Source organism: Peromyscus maniculatus, chromosome 7, assembly GCF_049852395.1.
Source record: "Peromyscus maniculatus bairdii isolate BWxNUB_F1_BW_parent chromosome 7, HU_Pman_BW_mat_3.1, whole genome shotgun sequence".
Taxonomy (NCBI): domain Eukaryota; kingdom Metazoa; phylum Chordata; class Mammalia; order Rodentia; family Cricetidae; genus Peromyscus; species Peromyscus maniculatus.
The window spans coordinates 116,775,809-116,798,555 of NC_134858.1; the positions used below are offsets into that span (position 1 = coordinate 116,775,809).

The following is a 22,747-nucleotide window of genomic DNA, read 5'->3' on the forward strand; positions in this document are numbered from 1 at the left end:
CCCGCCCCCCGAGCCCGCCAACCCGCGCTTCTCCCCGCCCCCTCCAGGGGACCGGGAAAGGACGCAGAGCTGGGGGCCGGGAAGACTGGCCAACCCTGGCCGGGGCTCTAGCCAGCTGGGTGCGCCCGGGCCAGAAATAGTCAGATTCCTCCTGCTTCCTCCACCGCCGCCTCCCACAGGCCCTGTCATTACCGCGGGCTGCCGGCCCCACGCCCTGCCTGTGGGCGCCTCGCCTCGCTGGGGTTGTGGGTGATGCGGGAAAGAATCAGAATCCGGTCTTAGCGGGGACAGGAATCACTGCTAAAGCGGCATTCTAGCCGGGCAGTCCGGGTCGTCTTCTGAGAAATGGGTGCAGGCACCGGCCCACATTGCGAGGTTTAGGGAGAGTAATAGCTACATTTTTGTCAGGAGAGGGTCCCCTCCCTTTCTCTGGGAGACTTCTCACTTCCGGGAGGGTTGTGGGGAGGGTGTTGAGGCAGGTGCAGGTCTTTCATCGGGGGAGAGGAGAGATGGGAGGCCTGCCATGAGGCTGCCTGAGGAAGAGTGCCCTAGCGAACTCCACCCCTGATGCTGAAGACAATTAAAGTCTGGCTCACCTCAGCTCCTTCTCTTCTGGCACTACCAGGCCAGAACAGCTGGAGGGCAGTTTCCCGATTCTGAGTGTTGAAGTTGGGCTTTAGAGAGCCACCTCATGTACCCCCACCCCACAGTGTGGGGCTGGCTCTTTGGCGCTCACCCTCGTCCTGATGCCCTAGGAAGGCCCCCCCTTTCCACAAGCTGGGGCTGTATTACACCAGAGATGATCAAGGCTCCACGTAGACAGAGCCTGGGAGGGAGAAAGATGAGAAATTCCCTTCTCTCCCGAGTCCTACTCTCCAGGTCCTTCCTGAGCCTCGGAGCCTCCCACCTAGATCTCCGATCCTGCCAGGTCCTCTCATCAGTGAGTCAGGACTCCACAGGCCAGCTCCTCTCGCCAACCTGAGACCAAGAAGTCCCGACACCAGCAGTTGGCATGGCTTCATCTCCAGCATCATTTCTACTTCTTGTCATCCCTGTCTGTGAGTTCTGGGCTCCAAGCCAGGGCGTTATCCAGCACCAGGGCCCTCCCTCTACCGCAAATGGCCACGGTGGGGTTTACAGAAGGTTTACCCTTTGCATACTCCAAACTCACTTGAAACAGGCCTTTTTCTGGCTTCCGTTGCACACATAGGCGCTCACGTCCCCTCCCTGGCCTGGGGTTGCCAAACAGAAGGGGCATGCTGACTCAGAGCTGGCCAAGCAGCCAGGTTCTGCCAGAAATGAGGTATGCCACGCCCTGCTCCAAGTGGTGACCTGTAGCACGGCATTCTCCTTTTTCTTCTTCCTCTCTCACAGGGTGAGAGGGCCTTTGCTCTGTGCAACTAGTTATAAGTATTGTTTGTCGGGTGACTGTCTATCTGGTGGTGGAGGGGGCGGGAGGCTGGGACAGGTAAGGCACAGCGAATACAAAGTGACTGGACTAGGTCTCTCTACCCTCAACTTCTAGGGGCAGCCGTGGGAACCTCGTCCTGCCCAGATGCCTCATTACCCTACCCAGAACCTTCACAAAACATCCTGAAACCCTGATGACTCATAGGACTCAGTGGCAGGCTTACTCTGGAGCACAAAGCGGCTGAGATCTGTCCTGTTTAGGCAGAGTTCCAGGCATGGCCCCTCCCCCAGCCCCTGGCTGTCCCAGGGCCAAGTGTCTGTGCAAAGGTGGGTGTGGGGGAGGGGCTTCTGAGGTGACTGTGGGCAGGTGAAGGAGGTCCAGCATTAGAGCAGATGCTGCCAAGGGTCACTGCTGTCTCCCACACCAGGCCTTGTTCCGGAGGTGGTATGGGCAGTGTGTGCACTATCAACACAAGAATGCTAAATTTCAGGATGGTCAGGCTCTGGGGCTGGCCTTGCTCAGTCCCTCCCCCATGAAACTCAAACCAAGAGGCCAATGAGGTTCATTCAGTCCCCTCCCAAGGTTAGAACCCAAGTCCCCAGTTTCAGGGTGAAGGGGCCCTTTAAACCTTGGCTCTGCAGTTTCCTGATGTGAGAATCTGAGCAAATCGCTTTGCCTCTCTACAGCTGGGAGTAGCCATGGGCTCTGGGATGAACAGAAGTAACAGCTGTCCAGCATGTGGCACCAATACTTGCCTACCAAGGCATCTGAGCCAGAAATCATTTGCCCACAGCCATTCTCTATATGGCTTCTCTAACATATGCTGGTAGCCACGGAGGCTCTTGGTCAAAGGGCATGCCCCTGATGTTTGTGAAAACAGTGAACTTTCACCTGGGTTCCATGCAGAAGGTCCTGAACCAGGTCCAGTTGCATCGACAGGAAATGGGAAGGTCGCCTGTCCAAGAAAGAGGCAGATATAGCAAGGAAGGGTCTTCAGACCACACTGGGCTGATGTCAGTCATGGGATGCAGGGATCCAGATGCCAGTGTGAGCTACAAGGTTGCAGCCCTCCTGGTAATCACAGGACAGCACAGGGTTCTTGAGAGTTTCTTTCTTTTCTTTTCTTTTTTACAAGACAGGGTTTCTCTGTGTAGCCCTGGTTGTCCTGGAACTCGCTTTTTAGACCTGGCTGGCCCAGAACTCACAGAGATCTGCTTGCCTCTGCCTCCCGAGGGCTGGTATTAAAGGGGTGTGCCACCATGCCTGGCAATTGAGAGTTCCTTTTCTGTGATTATGTTTATTAGCATCCATGGGGAATGAACTGAGTTGACTTTAATGTGGACACTCACTGCTCACCTCCACCTACTCCAGCCCTATCTGGAGTGAATAGAAGGTTGTTTGTGTCTCCCCAGAAAAAGTCACAGGACAGAGGGACACGGTCCACCTGAGCTGGAGAGAGGAGTGTCCAATCTAAAGAAGGCACTGAGACCCCTGTTTGAAAACTGTTCTATTTTTTCAATAAATACTTATTAAAGACCTATCATCTACTGAGCGCATAGAAACTTGGGAGTCATCAGTGTTCAAAATACATCACAAACCTCCTGCTGCCATAGAGCTTACATTCTAATGGAAAGAAAAGAGCTACTGTAACAAACTCAAGAAGCGAACCCTGAAGAGTGTGGTGATGAGGAGGTGAACTGGGGAGAGGCAGGGTTGGTAGGGCTGGCTGGTACGGAGAAGGTGGCTCTTAGCAGACTCCAGGAAGTGGGAGTGTGGGGTGCGCAGGGATGCCTGGGGCCACTGGCTCCAGCAGAGGGGCCAGGCTCTAGGATGGGCGAGTGGTATGTTGGAGAAACGCATGACAGTGTGGCTGGAGGTAAGAGCGTGTATGATGGAGGAGTAAACGGAGAGGTGACAGGGTCTGAAGCATTTTGGCCTTGCAAGCGCTTCCAGCTTCTCTGGAAGAAATCCCTCATTTGAGTCATACTTACTGTACAGATATCAGTGTTTCCAGTATAAGAAGGAAAAAATAGCTATAACAAAATGGTAGTACTCTAATCAGTTTGGAGAAAAGAGCTGAGGATACTTTTATTAAATCTGTTAGTTTATCTTCAGTCCTGGGGATCGAACCTGGGGCCCTGTGAGTGCTAGGTCAGCACTCTCCCACTCAACTGCACCCCCGACATCTTTCACTTGTTATTTTGAGACAGGATCTTGCTAAGTCGCCCAGGCTGACTTGGGCTCTCTCTGTAGCATAAGCAGACATTGAATTTGCAATCCTCCTGCCTCAGTTTCCTAAGTAGCTGGGATGACAGGCCTATGCCACTAGGCCAAGCATTTGTGTGTGTGTGTGTGTGTGTGTGTGTGTGTGTGTGTGTGTGTGTGTACTGTTTGAGGTTTTGTTTTTGTGAATCATGATAATAGAAGTGTTTGACATATGAAAGTAAAAAAAAATAAGTAAAAGAAGGTGTGTGGAACCAAGAGATAGATAACGACAAACAGCCGGCTGCAGGAGGGACTGAAGTGAAGAGAGGCTCACCAGGAATTCCCTTTGTGCCCAGGGAGTCCCCTTGGGGAGGTGACTGGACTTATTCAGAAACTGAACAGAAACTGAATGCTATGCGCGGCAGGATCAGGAGTGGGTGGAGTTCAGCCAGGCTCACCAAAGAGGGGCTGACGAGGAAGGAGGAAAGCAAGGGAAGCCGGAGGGACAGACAAGGGTAAGGAGTGTGGTAGAGCCACACACATGAGGACTGGAGTGGTCTTTGCCACCAGAGGGACTAGACACTGTGAGAGACATCACCTAGGACAGGGCAGCTGAGCAAACAGTAAGACGGAGCATGCTAAGAACTCCCTGTGACTTTCTCTAAGGACATCTGGACAGAGTGGAGAAAGATCATGGCAAGAATCAGTGGTCCTGCCCTCCTGTCTGTCAGGGAAGGACACCCGGGAGCTTCCACAGTGGGCGGCTGCCAATGACAGGGCCGCCCATTCTGGGAGACCCACCCTTTACAACAGGGCCACACACCCTCCACTACCTCTCTGCTCCTCTCTTGCCTGCACCGTCGGGACCCTGGATGTGTGCAGAAAACTGGAGAGATGGTCTATTTGTTCATGTTCCTTCTGCTCACAGGCCACCCCTCCTGCACATACCAGACGACACTAGAGTAGGCAGTTAAAGAGGCCTACTGCGGTCCTGGAGATAGACTTGGCTATTTGAGCAAATACTGCAGGGTCCCAGGTGTCTGGAGGGTAGGCATGAACATCTCGCCTGGCTGGGTGAGCTCTTTGCCTGCAGGGACGAGTGTAGAAGGGAGGCAGCCAGAGCTGGTCCTTTCCAGTGCACACTTTAACACACGCACTCGGCTTTTCCTACCCTCATCTGTTCTTTAAGAGACCTTTCTACCCAAAGGACAGATGAGGGACAGACAAAGAGCAGCAGAAACGGCTCCGGTTTGTGGGTGAACATCCTGGGACTCAATTCAGGAGGTGGGTTTGGGGCTGTAAGGCAAGCACACTCACACCTGAATAGAAGGTGATTCTTTTGGTACCTGTGTTAAGCAATGTATCTGGAGGTACAGAAGTGACAGTGTAGGAACATGCATACATGTACGCAAAACACCCATACACAAATACACCTTAATCTTTGTTTGTTTTTGTTTGTTTATTTTGAGACAGGGTCTCACTATGCAATCCTCCCTGACATGGAACTTGCTATGTAGAGCAAGTTGGCCTCAAAGTCACAGAGATCCATCTGCCTCTGCACCCTGAGCGCTGGGATTAGAGGTGTGCGCCATGATGCCCAGCTAGACATCATGACTTGTATTGTTTGGGGTTCTCTAAAGGAACAACATTAGTAGAATGAGTACAGATTACAAAGGAAGTTATTAGACTGGCTCACACAACAGTGGCCGTCTGTACCTGGTAGCTGGCTGGTCCTTTAGACCTCAACAGCCCTAGCCTGGCAGTGAAGACAGAGGATTCCTGGAAGGCCACAGCTCAGGTTTCTTAGTGACCTCCAAGATGGCTTGAGCTTCAGAGTGAGACCCTGACAAGGCTTTGCAGTCGGACTGTCCGTTAAACTTCATAATAAGCTCACCTGTAAGAAAGGTGGTGCTGGGGCTGAAGAAGCGGCCCAGCCTTTAAGAGCACATGAACCCATGTCAAGAGTATCACAATTGCCTATCACTCCAGCTCCCGGTGATCTGACGCCCTCTTCTGGCCTCCATGGGCAACGGCACTCGTGTGCACATACACACAGAGAGACACACAAAATAAAAATACATCTTTACCAAGAAAAAAGCAAAAGTGATGCTAGTTGGTACAGCAGCGCACACCTGTATCCAGCACTCGGGAGGCTGAGGAGGAGGCGGAAGGATGGTGAGTTTGAGGCCCATCTAGACCACCTAGCTAGACGTTAGAAATGTAAGCCTTTCTGATGACGACAGGGATGACGTTCTACTAAAGAAAAAAACTAGACGGAAGGGGCGGAGCCGGAAGCAGAAGTCGGAGCGGAGTCTGCAGCGTCTTCGTTGCCATGGAGTCCGGGAGCAGGGACGAAGCGCAATCCTCAGTTTCCCAGGCCAATATGTCCCTAGAGACCGAGGGGACGTCCACGCCGCCCCGGGAAAACTCCAGGGTCAACAGCTGGCGCATCATGAAGTCTTCCTTGCGGTCCTCGCTCGGCTTCAGCGATGGTTGCCAGTACGGCTTCCCCACGAGGTCCCTCCGCGCTGGATTCCAAGCGCTCCCGCCGCTCCCGGAGCCACAGTTGCTGCGTCTGCGCCCCGCCTCGCTGCGCACGCAGGACATCTCACATCTGCTTGCCCGCGTCTTCCGAAACTTGTACACCGCCCAGGTGATCGGAGAGGACTTGAGTGACAGCTTGATCAAGGCCCGCGGCAGTGAGGATTCGCGCCACGAGGAGTTCTTGGACCAGCTGCAGCAGGTATATAGCGGGTGCGGACTCTCCCGGGATGTGCACAGGATGCAGCCGCGCCGAAGTGAAGGACGCTATCCAAACTTTACATGTACGCATGTAAATGACATCTCCAGCGCCTTTCTCTGCACACATACACGTTCTATGTTGCAAATACAAATGAAACGACTGGAGCGGACTGCTCAATAGTTTGTTCCTTGTGGGTGATGAAACCCAGTCACCCTCCTCCCTGGGGGTGACTATCGCTAACCACAATCATGGCTGAGGCATTCTTGCCCACGTTTTCAGATCTCTGGGTCGGCAACGTGGTTTCCTTTTCTGCACTGGGCAGCCAAACGGCTGGCCTGGGTCCTCCCTGACGAGCCTGCCTTTGCCGGCTCCCTGTTGAGGACTCCCTTCCCAACTCTCCCTACACCAGCCTCTGGGTCCTTTCTTTTTCTTCTCCACTCCTGTCCTTCACTTGTCCCTTACACGACGTGCCCCTAGCTCCATTCGTGTCCTGTCTAACACATTTATTAACTACCTACTATGTGCGGTACTCATTCCTAGGCAGTGAGGATTCGGTAGCCCTGAATTCATCACGAGTGGCATACCTCTCAGTGGTAGGGTGCTTGCCTGGCAAGGGTAAAGCCTCAACCCCCAGCAATGTGAACAAACAACAGACAAAACTTAAAAAGAAAATAGAGCAGCTGATAAGATGGCTCAGCAGTAGAAGTATTGCTGTTAAGCTGTGACCCCCCAGTATTACGCCCCTCTCCCCCAGTGGCAGGATATTGACGGACTCTGTCTCGGGCAGGTAATCATAGCAGAGTGAGATAGGACTGCAGTGCCAGGTCGGCCCACCTCCCTCCACGCTTCCTCTGTTGTTGGTGAGCTTCCCTGAGCCTTGGAGGGAGGGAAGGAGGAACACAGAGCTCCCACTGATGACGTGAGATTCAGCAGGCCCTTAGTCTCAGTTCTGAGATTTTTGTTTGTTTTGTTTCTGTTTGTTTTTCAAGACAGGGTTTCTCTGTGTAGTTTTGCACCTCTCCTGGAACTCACTATGCAGCCCAGGCTGGCCTCGAACTCACAGAGATCCACCTGGCTCTGCCTCCTGAGCGCTGGGATTAAAGGCGTGCGCCACCACTGCCCGGCAGTCCTAAGATTGTTAGGAGCTCTGCAGTTACTACCGTGAAAAGGAGCGTCTCTACCCACAGAGACGAACACTAATCTGATTGTTGGAAGCACTGGCTCTCTTGATCTGAGGTCTCCACACAGTCTTGTTGGTCTTCCCCAGTTCTAGCTACAGAAATACTGTACTGAATACATCCTTCGGCTTGAACCTGCCTCCACCACATACGGCCTGTGTGATGTTATGCATTTTTTTTTTTTACTTCTGTGTGCCGTGGTGCTTTTCATCGGCAAGAGGAGAGGAGGGCAGTGTTAGGAATGGTGGGGCACACCTTTAATCCCAGCACTTGGGAGGCAGAGCAAGTGGACCTCTGAGAGTTCAAAGTCAGCCTGGCTACAGAGTGAGTTCCAGTGCCTATCTAGGGCTACACAGTAAGACAAACAAACAAAAACAAAAACAAAAAAAAAAACTTTAAAAAATGATGATGACAACAATAATAATAACAAAATCTACTCTGTCGGTTGTTCTGAGGATTAAGTGAGTCAGTCCTAGAGAATCATTAACAGATGCCTTCGGGTAGGATCCTGACTCTTACATCCAAGAATTAGGGCGAGGGCCTTCTGGGCCGTCTGAGTAATGGGACACCAGACTTAAGCACAGTACTTTATGTTCAAGTCTGCCCTAGCTTCTGCTTTCTCAGAGGCTTCCTAACCACAGGAAGACTGAACCACCACCTCCTGGCCTCCATTGTATACCCATTCATCTACGTTCAAGGAATGGCTAGACTGGGGAGGTGAATCTGAGGGTTGAGACCTTTGCTGCCTCCCCTGACGACCTGAGTTTCCTTCCCCAGGATCCACCTGGACAAGGGGAGAGCTGCCTTCCCTAAGCTGTCCTCCGGCATCTGTCATAAGCTCCCAACAGCACATGTGCATCCCCAACAGACAGACAGATAAGAGTGACTCCATAGGTGTGCGTGAGTTCCAGAGAAGCTCTGAGGCATGCTCTCCCCACACGCTACTGTCATACTGTCCCCGCCCCATGAATACTTTGCTTCCAGTCTCAAGAATACGGGTAAGAAGCTTGGCTGATTGGCTTGTCGATCTAACTAGTCTGGAAGCTGAAGCGTATGCTGGGGCAACCAGGATGGACTCTCAATGAAGATGCTGCGGCAGAGCTTGGGGTTTGGTAGGGTTTTAAAATAAAACAGGGTTAAGTCACAGAAGGTGAACCAGTAACTTGGAAAATTCAGTAGGTTGAGAAGGTTCAGTGGGTGAGAGAGCTTACAGCACAAATTCAGGTCCCAGCACCCACATAAAACACTGGGCGTGGCCATGCCTGCCTGTAACTCCAACACTGTCTAGGGCCAACGTAGGGGGATCGCTGGGAATGGCCATCAAGCCTGCTTCCAAGTTCAGAGAGAGAACCTGTCTCAAGAGAATATGGTGGAGATGATAAAACAGAACACCCAATGTCTCCCTTTGGCCTCTGCATATGCATGCATGCACACACATGTAAACACAGATAGCATTTAAAAATGTTTTGTTTTTTATATATGTGTATGTGCATAGATGTGTGTCTGTGTGTTTTAACATGTGTGGGGAAGGGGCAGAAGAGCGTGGTGGATTCCCTTGGAACTGGAGTGACAGGTGGTTGAGCTGACTGGTGTGGGCACTGGGAACTGAACTCGGGTCTTCTGGAAGGTCAGCTGCTAACAGCAGAGCCTTCTCTGCAGCCTCTCGCCCCCATCCAAAGAACGCAGCAACTTTTTCTGAGTAGCATATCACCTGACCATGTTCCTCTTAGGATCCAAATAGCCATGGCTTTATGTATGTTAGATGTGGAGGCTACAAAAAAGATGCCACCTCAGGTGAGTCCTTTCCAATGGCTTAAATAGACCAAAGAGGCCAACAGCTGGAGGCTGTCCCCGACCAGGTGTGATGGAGCTAGCCAGCAGGGCCTCTCCTGAATGGAGATTTGGGTAGCCTCACTTTGGTGTACCAAAATGGGTTTGCATTTCACAGTATGGGTGGCGGCTCTCTTTGCTGTGAAACCAGGACACAGAGCCAAGCTTGACTCTTACTGACCATCCTATGAAATGCCGTTCCCTTCTGTTGACCTCGGACCAGAGAGTTTCGACAGCTGTGTAGCTGTCCTGTGCTTGGCTGAAAGTCCTGATGTGGAAGGTCCTAGGGTAGTGCCAAGACGTGGGCTTTGATCAGATTTCTGTGCATTTGAATGCCCACTCGCCAGGTTCGAGCGATCTATAAACAGCGTCTGGATGAAGTTACCAAGTTGGAGAAACATATCGTCCAGGCCCGTGCACGAGATCTTGCAGAAACAGAGCATGCCACCAAAGAGGCCAGACTAGATGTCCTGGAGACCCCTGTCAAGCTGCCCCCAGGTAGGTGTGAAGTGTGCCCATCTGCCAGCCTCTGCTGACCCAGCTGTTGGTGCTGCCCAGCTGTTGGTGCTGAACCACATCTGCTCCACTGGCCACTCCTCTCTGAACATTGGGAGAAAGTTGCAGACATGACAGTCAATCAGCACAAACCACTCCGGTGTGTTTGGTCTCTCCAAAAGAGCGGCGCTCCACTTGGCCAGCATTTAACCCTCCAAGCCAGGAATTGGCATGGGTGTGACACTGGTTCCTGACCCACAGGGCCCACTTAGATTCCACTGGTGACCCCACCATGGCCTCCTCTCCTCTGACCTTTCATGCCAAGCTCTCCAGGTAGGCTGGGCTGGCTAGCTAGTGAGCCCCAGGAATTTGCCTGTCTCCACCTCCCAAGTGCTGAGATTACAGTTGTGTACCACCACAGGAGCCCAGTCGGGATCATCTGCTCTGGTTTCTTATCCTTCGGCTGGTAATGTGTTTTCCTTCATTTCAAAAGTGGTAAAGGAAAAAAAATGAAAGAAAAAAGAAAAGAAAAACCCTAGACCATCGTTACAGACATCCGTCTGGTCCCTGCATCTCAGGGTAGGGCAGTCACCCCAGGACGTCTTTCCCCATTTAGTTCTTGGTGACGGAGAAATCCTCCTCCTGCTTTTGTTACTTCAGGCACGAAGCAGCCTTTCTCTATCCACTGATACAACTGTACTGAGTTATCGAGCTGACGAACCTTTCCCTTCTCCAGAAAGCTCGAGAAAGGTCAGGACTCTACAGGACAGCTTATGTGCTCATTCTTGTCCTCGCTGGCCACTGGTCCACACTAGCTTTTGGAGATCGGAACAACCAGCCACTTGCAGAGCCGTGCTCAGTAGGCATGGGGTCAGTGAAGGAAGTCCAGACTTCCCAGAAAGAAGGCCATCATCAGGGCCAGTGAGAAAGGTTTTTTACAGGTCCAGGTCTGATATGGAAAGAGACTCTTCAAAGATCTGATAGACAAACTGCCTTGGTGAGGGCACACGCGCGCGCGCACACACACGCACACACACACACACACACACACACACACACACTTAAAATCTATTTTAAAACTGCTTTGAAGAAGATGTACAATGATAAGTGTGTAAAAATATAAAGAAGTCCGTTATTTTATATGCCAACACAAAGAACAAAGCAACAGAGAACCCACTCTGACCTCCTGCCCCTGAGAGGACGAAAGGGAGGGAGAAAAGGAGAAGACCCTTCTCTGTCACGTGGCCATCACCAAAGTCCGTGAGAATTAGGTGGATTGGGCTCACTTGGCACTGCTGTTATCCCCGCCAAAGTCTCTCCTGCCAGGGTGGGGGGAGGGTGGGGTGGGGGGGGTCAGGGGCTTCACTTTCAAAGTGCACCTTCTCCGTGGTCCCGAACCCATCAGAAAATGCCCTGGGGAGTTCTGGAAGGCAAGCCTCCAGAAGTAGTAGCTTTCTGGGCAATGATGGCACAGACCTTTTATCCCAGCACTTGGGAGGCAGGGACGGGCAGATGGATCTCTGTGAGTTCAAGGCCAGCCTGGTCTACGGATTCCAGGATAGCCAAAGCTACACAAAGAAACCCTGTCTTGAAAAAACAAAAGCACTCAAACAAAAAAAGCAAGTAAGAACTTGTAGGTGATTTGCTGGCTGTCAGTTCTTTTTTAATTGTTGTTTACTTCTTGATTGATTTTTAAATATTAATGCATGTGTGTCTGTATGGGTATATGCACACGAGTGCAGGTGCCCTCAGAGGCCAGCAGAGAGGCCAGCAGCTGGAGTTTCAGGTGGTTTGTGAGCCAACATGTGCAACCCTCTGCAGGAGCCGCGAGTTCCCTTAGCCACGCCCTGGCGCCAGCCCTGGCTCTCCGTTTTGGAGTTGCCTTCAGATGACTTATTGAGAAACTTCTGCTTCCCCCGGCCTCTTCTGCCTCAGCCTGTAATACCCAGGTCTCAGCCCTTTCCATCTGCTGTGCTGGGAGTGGCTTCTGCTTCAGGCTCTGATGGTTTACTTCAGGCCAAACCTCGGGATCTTTGTCAGCACCTATGAGGGCAGAAGCAGGAATTCCTTCATCACTGGGTGCTAGGGATTGGCCCCCAAGGCTTTATGTGTGCCAGGCAATTACTCTACCAACTGATTTGCATCCCCAACCCCTAAAGGAACTTCTAACACAGCAGAAGAGGCTCCACCCCTACCTAGCACTATAGACTTGTTTAAACACAGACTAGCAGGAACGGTAAATTCCGCCTTAAGACATGGACTTTGTGTGGTGGCGACGTCAGTGTAGGCAAGTGGGCTGTTCTGTGGAGGATGCCAGTATTGGGGAAAACTTCACATGCACAGGAGCAAAGGGACATGGAAACTGTCCGGCCTTCTCAGTTTGGGTGCCAATTTCTAATTACTCGAGTGTACAAATCTGACAAGATGGCTCAGTGGGTAAGGGTCCTGCTGCCAAGCCTCACAACTAGAGTTCGGTCCTCGGGGCCTGTGTGACAAAGGAGATCACCTGACTCCTGGCACTTGTCCTCTGACCTCCACACATGCACTGTGGCGCCCCCATGCACCCCTCCAGCACACAATAACAAACAAATGTAATCCAAATACAGCCCAAGTCCATTTTAACAAAGCCCTTCTCGCATCTCCCAGAGTGAGGTCACATCTCCCTCACATACTTACCATCCATTTCTAGTTAATGCTTCTAGACACTAGTGTCATAATTTATATATATGTGTGTGTTCACTATGTGTGTGTTTACTGTTATTTCTTGGCTCATCATCCACAGACACTAACTTCCACTCCCTTAATGACTTTCTCTGATAGGTCACTCGGTCAGTTAGCTGACGCTGTATTTATTGCTTGCTGTAGATTGGGCTCAGCTGTTCTCCACGTAGCTTTTATGCTGGCGTCTGAGATGAAGGGACAAAGAAGCCCTTCTCTTTGGCGGCCAGAGCTCACTGTGCAAGCACATCTCAAACCCTTACCACCACAAAGCCAAAGGTGAAGAAGAGCATTCTGTTGAGGCAAGAAGCGTAGGGAAGGCCTAGCAACGTGGAACTCTTGCTCACTGCTTAAGCCATAAGCACACACTGCTTTCCTAACAATGAACAACCTGAGACCCCCACCTTCTTCAAGCTGCATGTACATCCCACTTCAGACAATGCAATAAATTGTCCCCACAGCAATAATTCCCTGTTGCCATGTATGTCTTGGAACATGTCCAAGAACTTAGAGGTGAATGGACTGTCTTATGCATATGCATAATTGGGCATACGTATGCTTAAAATCAGATACATCATGAGAAAGGACATGCACAATAAAGAAAATCTTGTGTAATCCAAGTCTATCAACAAAACCAGACCCACTCACAGAACACCCCCGAGCCACCAACTCTTCCTCTTGGACTTCATAAAAAGAAGCCCCTTGGACACTCTAGCTCAAGTCGCCTTCATAGTGTGTGTCCTGTATTGTCTCTTTAAATAAAACTTCCTGATGCTTTGCTCTTCATGTGTGCTTTTCCACGAACCCGGAAACACCTGGCCGAGACTGTGGCCATTGGTCCCACTATTGGGGAATATTATAAAGGCCACTCCACGTAGTTAAAAGGAAGATTTATTTAGTGGATGACTTACAAATGAAAGAATGGATAGGTCGCGGGGGTCTGGGGAAGGCGTCTAGCAATCCAGCGGTGTTCTCTGGAGCTCTGCACAATCAATCTCCACCATCCAGGGTCCAGGCGCAGAGAGCGCGCCCCGAGCGAGCGCTTGCCCATCCAGCTCTCAGGTTTCCAGCACCTCCCCTCGCCCCGCCTCGTAGGCGTGACAGTTGCCAGAGTCTCAATGGGGGTTGGAGCTTCCAGATCCAAGCTGGAATGACTACCCACTACATCTCCCCCTTTTTGTCTAAATAAGAAGGTTCTAAACTAATACAAGACTATATACAAAGGAATGGTTATCAAATATTGTCCAGAAATAATGAGGGATAATGACCTAGATAAGATGTAACTACAACCAATGCAAACAATATCAAGCAAGAAACACATTCTAAAATCCAGAGAAGTATAGAGCATAGGTAAACGGCATGTTATAAAGATCATTCAAAGGTGTCCTATCATAAAGAACCTGAATCTAATACTTAATATGTTCTATCTAAGATATTATATATACTAAGTTGTAACTATAACTGCTAGTCTTCAATCCCATCAAAGACCAACGGCTCGAGCCCAACGGCTCGAGTTTCCACCTTAAATCTGAAAATATTTAATAACTAATTCTAAACAGAGCCAAAACCAGGTTCCTGTTTCTTGTCTCATATGAGCAGCTAGACGGCGCAAAACGCGGGTTTGAACACTGGCGGGTTCCTGGCGTGTGCGTTTGACCCGCAGTATGGCGAAAATGAGGTGTCTGCCAGCGGCACATTAAGCTGTGTGGTAGATTTAGTCTTTACTAGTATTTAAAAAAAAAAAAAAAAAAAAGAGGTTTCTGGGCTACACGCTGCTTTGATAAAAGCTTAGACCCACTATTTCTGAGACTTGATGACTCCCAGAGCTGGCACAAAATGTACCACTGCCATGTTGGGCAGCTAAAGTGGGTGGAGCCAGCAGCCACAGCGCAGTTTCAGTCTTAGAATGGTACAGTTTAAAGCAATAGGCTCAAGGCTCAAGGTAATATAAAAAATAAGCCACTTAACGATGGCTACCACACAGAGAATCTGGATTATGTTGTCTTTGATATTTGTAACTGAAGAAAAACATTTGATTGCAAAAGCTGTTCAGTTATGCCAAAATGTATATTTTAAAGGTACCTTGACTTCAAAATTTGGATTTAAGGATATGTTGCTTTGGAAAAGAGGTTCTGCTTTTGTTTCCACAGAAAGCCAGAGGCTATGGATTTGTTCCAGATTAAGATACATCAGGTTTCAACAGCCAAGACCCCCTGAAAGGTCTCCGATGACACCATGGCCCAGATGATCCAGCATCCAGAGCGGTTTCAAGGCAACTGGTTCGAACAATACAGCCTCACGGACTACCCCATAGGTCTAAAATTTTCTTTGCATCCCCATAAGATACAGCGCCCCCCTCCAACAGGAAGTAGTAAGAGATGCTACGCCCAAATTCCCAAATATACCAAGCTGGCTTTAGAGGTGGAATTGGCTCACTCCCCCTCTAAACCCAGACATATTGCTTTAAAAAAAAAAAAATGGTTAGGCAATTCTTGTGTCCCAAATCAGAAGAGCCCTCTGGTGTGGGACAGAGAAAACCAATATTTTTATTTAAAACAGATTGATTATAAATGTGATCTCTTTCTAAAAAAGAAAAGGGGATATAATATAGATATATAGGAGGATATAGAGATGATAAGATAAAAGGATAGATTAATTAACCTACTTTTAAAGAACAACTTGTTTAAAATGTTTTACATTGGTATAGATTTTAGTTTATGTTTAAAATGTTTTACATTGGTATGGATTTTAGTTTATTGATACAAACTTGAAGTTAATATTGTTATACTGTGTATATATATATTTCTATTCTTGTTTGAGGTATTATGTTTATGTAACTCATTTAAAATTGTAATGGATAATTAAAAAATAGATTAATAATTAGTCATCTATGATAATCATATCTGTAGCCATGTCAGTTTTCTAGGTATACATAGATATATTTCAGATAGATAGGTAATCTTCAAACACTTCATAGACCTAGAGAATATGGCATTTAAATAACTTAAAATTCTGTTGATGTGAGACACAATTGTTCCTGGCTGCACCAATTGATCCCGAGAGAATGTTGGGCTTCTAAGACATTTCTATTTGGAAGTTTGTCTTTTTGGCACAAAATGGCCTACTGGGCAAAGAACTGCCCTTGCCTTGATGGCTGACAGTACAAATGCAATGCTGTCCATCCTGGACAAGTGGGATACAAGGAAAGCGACCACCGTACTCTGCCAAGACAGGGTAAGATGGTCTCTCAAAATTCCTGCTTCTGAAAATGGTCTGTCAGATACTCTAGGCCTGTAGCCAATTTGAATGCACCAACAATGCTGAAAAACATTAGGTGACTGTCCAGGCTGCCAGCTGTCTTGGTCTACTCTTGCAAGATTCCCGAAAGTTGCTTGCATCCATCTATCATTTCTCAGGTACCATTATGTTCCTTCTCAGGTCTTTGATGTGGTTGAAAACTAGATAGTTGTAATTTCCTCAGTTATGATAAAAGATAAATTAGATATAAAACCTTAAACTCACAAATATATGATAGATAGGACATCTTCTTTAATATTGTAACTATAATTCTTCCTCGGTAATTGTTTTGTTATATATAATTTTACCATGTTAAAGTTAAAACCTTCCTTTTTTAAAAAAAAAAAAAAGAAAAAAGGACAAGTGCTGTGGATATTGTTCTATATAAATAAAACACTGGTGGCCAGTGACGAGGCAGGAAGTAGGTGGGACAAGGAGAGAGGAGAATTCTGGGAAGCGGAAGGCTGAGGGGAGAGACACTACAGCCACCGCGAGGAGAGGCAGCCTGTGAGGATGCCGGTAAGCCACCAGCCACGTGGCAGGGTATGGATTTATAAAAATGGGTTAGTTTGAGATGAAAGAGCAGTTGGCGGGAAGCCTGCCACGGCCATACAGTTTATAAGTGATATAAGCGTCTGAGTGATTATTTTATATGTGGATTGTGGGACTGCGGGGCTTGGGGAACCTGGAGAGAAGCCCTCCAGCAACATCCCACTGTCTCCAGTGACATTGCAAAGAGCAGACATACACAGAAGGGTGAAGGACTGGGGCTGACGTTGCATCCACCGTACTTTGTCTTATGCCATCACAGACTCCGTGTATAATAGTACTTTACCTCAGTAACCCCATGCACAGCTTTGCCTAGTTGTTAACCAAAACTGAGTGGCTGAGAAAGCTTTGATCATTAGTTTCTTAAATCTCAACTTCATCACAGCTCTGAGACTTTGCTTGGGAAGTGGAGGCGCGGAGCCTAGAGGTTTGGGTTCAGCTGCTTCTCCCTGGTCTGACCTAAAAGCCTTTGTCCTGTTCTCTTCTCTGCAGTGAAGACAGTCTTCAGGTGGTGCATAGACAACCAGTTGCTGCAAAAACATCGCTTAATCTGTGTAGAGGATTACTACAATGATCCTGTGCCATTTTGCTCAGCGCCCAAAGGTATCTGTCTTCAAGCACCATGGTAGGGTACAGGGGCATCCCTCAGTAGCTGCAGGGCATCCCTCAGTAGCTGCAGGGCACCCCTCAGTAGCTGCAGGGCACCCCTCAGTAGCAGACCCACCTCGGCCATCCTTGCTTTTCCCTCGTGACTGGCTTGCCCTCCTTTTCTTGAGTTGTTTAGTGGATTGGACTGGTTTCATGTGGGTTGTCCTTTCTTCGCTAGCTTGATGCTTTCAAGGCAGAAGTCACATCTCCCCCACATGGGATTGGATGCGGTTGGTAGCTGCCCAGCACCTAGAAATCCAAAAATGTTCAGATGTAGTTGAATGAACCAGCAAAGGGAGGGGCTGAAGACTTGGAGAAGCAATTGATTGGATTCCTGAGGCAGGCAGAGCGGACCAAGGTTGTCCCCACTCAGGAAAAAAACAGCTTTTTCAAATATTGAGAATAGAAAGGATGGGCTAGGGGATGGACAACAGGGGAGGGGAAGACAAAGGTGTGTGTGTGTGTGTGTGTGTGTGTGTGTGTGTGTGTGTGTGTGTGTGTGTGTGTGTGTAGTGGGGGACTGATGCTGGGCCAGTTTCCTCTAATCGGAAGGCAAGAGTGAACAGGTGGGAATGTGTGCAGACTTACACAAGGACGTAGATTTTGTTAGAGTCGCTGTGAGTCCTTTGTGAGGAGCATCAGCATTGTTTAACTTTAAGACAAGCTCCCAGCAGCCCCGGGGACTGGAACCCTGCAGTGATCTTTTTGGAGCTTTGTAGCTGTCCCTGTTTGGGGTGGGAAGATTCAGATCCTGGGATCTGAGTGAGGGTGGCGATGAGAAGGAGAGAACCACACAGAGAAAGGCAGAACACAGCAGCAGAGTCAGCTGCTGCGAGGCTGCACCACTTTAGTGCGTTATGGCCGGATGCTCACTGTCTGGCAGGTAAATAAAGGTGGCACTCACTCCTTGAAGGCTTCCTGGGCATTGTATGAAATGGGGCTGGGCCGGTGTTCGTTGTATCCTTACTAGTGACAGAAGTCGCCATCCAGCCTTGGGAGCATGGTCTTAGAGACACAGAAAACTAACACAAGTGTTGATCCCTCACATGAGGATTTTTAAAGAATTGCTCACACTTGGGGTATGTGTTTAGCAATGGCCCACTTGTTTTTGCTGATTAAACATTCTGGAAAATGGAAACATTTTAACCTCTAGCCCTGTCCCAAATACGTGGAGTAAGTCCCAGAATAACTCATACACTGAATAGCACTATTTGGTGCTGTGAATGTGAAAGCTTTGAAGAAAACATGACCTGACTGCGGCTCTGATTTTATTTGATCACCTTAAAAGCATCCACTTCTTTGCTGTGGTATAGCTAACGTGTGTTTCCTCGGTGCCATAGGCACCTCCGCCCCTGGGGCTCTAAAACTGACTCTTAGTTGTGAGAGGCGCTTCATGCTAAAGGCAAAGCGGAACAGGCTGGCTGAAGAGTCCTGCAGGAAGCCTGTCAATTTTGATGAGTTTGAGCACACCACAGACAGCTGGACCTCGACTTCTAAGGCCAGACAAAGGGCCAAAGTCACTGTCAAGGTTAGATCTGAATTTCGTTGGGACAGTGGGTGCAGGGAGGTAGGCAGAGGGAACTCCAGATGAACACGGAGTCTGTCCGGCTCGCTGTCCCTTCCCTATTATTAACTGCGCTTTCATGTGCTTCAAAGGAGGCGAGCACACCAAAAAATAAGAAGTGGATGAAACACTTACGGGTGCCACAGAGGGGCCTGGAGAGGCTTCTGCTTGCCAGGATGGAGAACCGGAATCATTTCCTGAAAAACCCGCGATTTTTCCCGCCTAACACACCACACGGAGGCAAGTCTCTAATTGTCTCTTCAAGGAAGCCAGCGAGAAGAGGAGGATCCCTGAGTGCAGAGCCGGAATGGAGGTGTGTTCTCCCCTGAGAATCCCAGGAAATCTGACCCTTTAAAGTGAGAAGGGACGGTTCTGGATCAGTCTAAGGAGGTCTCTAGACTTTGGCAAGCCAAGGTAGTGTCTCAGAGGAAAGCATGCCTTCAGGGTGACCCACAGGTATGGCCTTTGACCCTCAGAGGCCTGGGGTTGTGGCTTTCTCACCTATCAAGAGTCAGAAATAGTGCTGGAGAGATGGCTCAGAGGTTAAGAGCACTGGCTGCTCTTCTAGAGGTCCTGAGTTCAATTCCCAGCAACCACGTGGTGGCTCACAATCATCTATAAGAAGATCTGGTGCCCTCTTCTGGTGGACAGGCATACATGCAGGCAGAGCACTGTATACATAATGAATAAATCTAAAAAAAATAAAAATAAAAAAAATAAATGGGCTTCTGAATGAGCTGGGACTGGGGAGTCCATAGTCACGTGACCTTTCCACAGTGTATTGGTTGCTTTTTTCATGGCCATGACAAAATACCTAACAAGAACAATGTGGGAAAGGTAAGATTGATTTTGGCTCTGGGTTCAGAGGGTTCAGTCCGTCATGGCCAGGAGGATGTGGTGGACCGGAACAGTTCACTTTGTGGTCGCTAGACATGGGGGAAGGGGTTGTTCAGCTGGCTTCCTGTCCCCCCGCCCCTTTCATTCAGTTTTAGGGCCCTGGCCTGTGGTTGACACTGCCCACGTTCACCACGATCCTCTTCCTCCCCAGTTAACCCTCTCAGGTGGTTGTGAGCTGCCTGTGGGTACGATGTGGGTACAGGAAACCAAGCTTGCAGCCACTACGAGAGCAGTAGGTGCTCTTAGCTGCTGAGCCAACCCTTCAGCCCCAAAATATTTTATAACCTGCTTAGTAAACACCAACCGGAAAACCCGAGGAACAGCCTATTATGAATGCCTTTGATGGCGTGGATGAGTTTATTTCTTTACCTTTGGTTTTTTGAGAGAGGAAGTGGACTAATGGAGGCTGGCCTTGAACTTCTGGTGGTCCTGCCTCTCCCTCCCGAGAGCTGGGACTGTGGGAGTGTGCCATCACATGGATCAGTCACCACTTTCCTGGGTCAGCCTTTCTTCCCTCTTCTCTCCCACAGCTGTGCAGATACCCCTGTGTTTCTGGCTAAGCCGTCAGTTGGATTTTTCACAGATTATGAGATTGGACCAGTTTATGAGGTAGAAATCTTGCTTTACGTCATGGGGTTTCTGAACCACACACAAAAGTAGGGAAAAGACTGATGCACATCCATGTGGCTGTCGCCCAGCCTCAGCAGCCGGTCGGTGTCTTTCCCGTCCACCACGTCTCCTCTGGAGTGTGTGGAAGGAGGTGTACACAGCACGTCGTTAAGTGTCTCTAGCACACAGGACTTTAAAAAAAAGAACCATAAAGTGGGCGAGGCGGTGAACTCCTGTCATCCCCCTGCTTGAGAGGGGGAGGGAGAGGGGAGGGGAAGGTGGAGGGGGGAGTCCCATGCTACTCTCAGCTACGTAGGATATCAGATGCCAGACTAGGGTACGTGAGATCTTGTCTTAAAGAACGAAACAGGGCCTGAGAGGTGGTCAGCAGTCAAGAGCGCTTACTGCTCTTGCAGAGGACCTAAGATCGAATCCCAGACTCCACTTCAGGTGGCCCACAACTGCCTGTAACGATCCCAGTGTCCCTGACCTCCACAGATGCCCACACTCACACGTGCACACCTGCACACAGACACATGCACACATACACATAATTAAAAGAATAAGTCCTAAGAACAATAGACGCATTTATATGTATATATGAATAAGAATAACATGTCTACAGTTGCGAGCATTTATAAATGAGGAAAGAGGGAAGGCCAGATTGAATTTGACGCTGCTGGATTGTAGTGGAGGTACAGACATGGATTTCTGATTTGTGGGGAATGACTCCGGGGGTAAAGCGCTCACTGTGCAAACATGATCCTCAGCACCCAGGGTGAACAGCGAGGCATGGTGGTGCAGCCTGCCCGTCTGCTGTCACCCAGCCTCTCCTGTCCTGTGTAGTTCCGGACCCCCTGCCTAGGGGATGGTGCCACCCAACAGGCCAGGTCCTCCTTCATCAATCCACAATAAAGACAGCCCACAGTTCCGCCGGATCTAAATAATCCCTCACCGAGACCCTTCCCAGGGGACCCTAGCTTGTGCCAGGCTGCCATTTGAGACGGCCACCACAGCAGTGTAAATATTGTGCTGTTCCGTATAAAGGGACCTAACCATAGATCGGGGTCCCTGCTGGGTTCCTCAGCCAATCACAAGCCCCTTGGGCACTGACCGTCAGGACAGCTGCAGCTATCACTTTACATGTCGAGAAAACGTGCTTCATCAACTCCAGTTTTCCTTTCACTTTGTATTTTAACCGGGGAAGGATGACTTTAAAAACCTTCCTCAGACAGGGTCTTACTCTGTAACCCATGCCAGTCTCCAACTCACTACATAGCCCAGGCTAGCCTGAAACTTGTGGCAATCCTTCGGCCTTGGCCTCTCAAGTGCTGGGAATACAAGTGTATGCCACTGTGCCTGGCTCTGTATTTTAATTTTACTATGGAAATGTCCCCAAATGGAAGTAAGGAGATGAGCAAAACGAACCCCCATGTACCTGTCACCCCACTTCAGTGGTTAAGCTAATTTCTCTCAGAAGCCTCTTCCTTCCCACACCATTGGAATTTGGGTAGGTGAGAGGGCTCAGTGGATAAAGGCGCTCGCCTGAGTTCCGTCAGAGAAGCCACGTGGGAGAAGGAGAGAACTGACTCTTACAAGTTGTCCTGTGACTGCCAAACAAGCGTGTGTGTGCACATGCGCACTCACACGCACACGCACACACACACACACAGAAGTCAGTCAGTCAGCCCCGACCTCACACCGTCGAGTGGCTGAAAGGATCCCCACCTTTGCCTTTGCACAGATGGTAATCGCTCTCCAGAACACCACTGCCACCAGCCGGTACCTGCGGGTCCTCCCCCCGTCCTCTCCGTACTTTGCTCTGGGGCTTGGTAAGTTCAGTACAGCATTCTAGACTGCCTCAAAACGATGCGCAGGACTGGCCACTGGTCTCTGACTGGCCAGGACTGGCCAGCTGGCTCTCAGGACCTGTCCACGCCTCCTTGCGCAGTCCCTGGGGTCCATCAGGCTCAGGGTCCCAGAGTCTTGTCTGTCTGTCTGTCCACTCTGCTCAGTGCACTGGGTCTGCCAACTCTCCACCCTTCACACTGTAGCTACCCTTGATCAGGTACTCTGCATTGCTTACATCACCATGGCAACCCTCCAACCAGTCTCCCATCATCTCAAGGCCTCTGGTCTTGGTCAGGTGTGGTGGCTCCCACTTGTAATCCCAGCACTTGGAAGGCCTAGGGAAGAGGATGGACACAAATCTGAGGCCAGACCAGGTGAAGAGTGAGAAAATATCTCAAGGGCTCTCTGCTGCCCGCGAGAAAATCCCTATGCCATAGAGGCAGATGGCCTCCACCCACGCATTTCACGTTGGCCACCCCACTCCCACTTGGGTACTGTTAGCTTAGTACCTCCCTTGCGTGCCCCAGGCAGCTCTGCCACCGGCCTTGGCCCAGCTGTGGTTGGTGTCTGTTGCATGACTTTGCCAGGGAAGATGTGAGCTAACATCTCTTCATCCCCGAAAGGCCCCAGTGACAGAGTCACGTGACCACTTCCACCAAGCCGAATTTGGTGAACCAGTGAACTTGCTGGGTTACTTCCAGGAACTCGTGGGTGACAAAAGGGCAGCTGTGTCACCAAGAGTTTCCTCCCGG

The 22,747-nt window shown here is 49.7% G+C and overlaps 1 protein-coding gene and 1 long non-coding RNA gene across 4 annotated transcripts in view; both read left to right on the forward strand.

Annotated features, from left to right (window-relative positions):
• Nucleotides 1–929: 929 nt before the first annotated feature.
• Nucleotides 930–1,664, forward strand: LOC121831031 (uncharacterized). Its single transcript, XR_006074438.2, has 3 exons — nucleotides 930–1,058; nucleotides 1,211–1,303; nucleotides 1,526–1,664. It is a non-coding gene; the product is annotated as an uncharacterized LOC121831031 (long non-coding RNA).
• A 4,229-nt stretch (nucleotides 1,665–5,893) lies between these two features.
• Dlec1 (DLEC1 cilia and flagella associated protein) overlaps nucleotides 5,894–22,747 on the forward strand; it is a 52,970-nt gene continuing 36,116 nt past the window's right edge. For all 3 annotated transcript variants that reach the window (XM_042282042.2, XM_042282043.2, XM_076577325.1), the window contains exons 1-7: nucleotides 5,894–6,359; nucleotides 9,715–9,865; nucleotides 16,919–17,029; nucleotides 18,415–18,602; nucleotides 18,731–18,951; nucleotides 20,066–20,144; nucleotides 21,889–21,976. In XM_042282042.2, coding sequence (XP_042137976.2) covers nucleotides 5,949–6,359; nucleotides 9,715–9,865; nucleotides 16,919–17,029; nucleotides 18,415–18,602; nucleotides 18,731–18,951; nucleotides 20,066–20,144; nucleotides 21,889–21,976 — 1,249 coding nt within the window. In that variant the 5' untranslated portion in view covers nucleotides 5,894–5,948. The remainder of the gene's footprint in view (nucleotides 6,360–9,714; nucleotides 9,866–16,918; nucleotides 17,030–18,414; nucleotides 18,603–18,730; nucleotides 18,952–20,065; nucleotides 20,145–21,888; nucleotides 21,977–22,747) is intronic.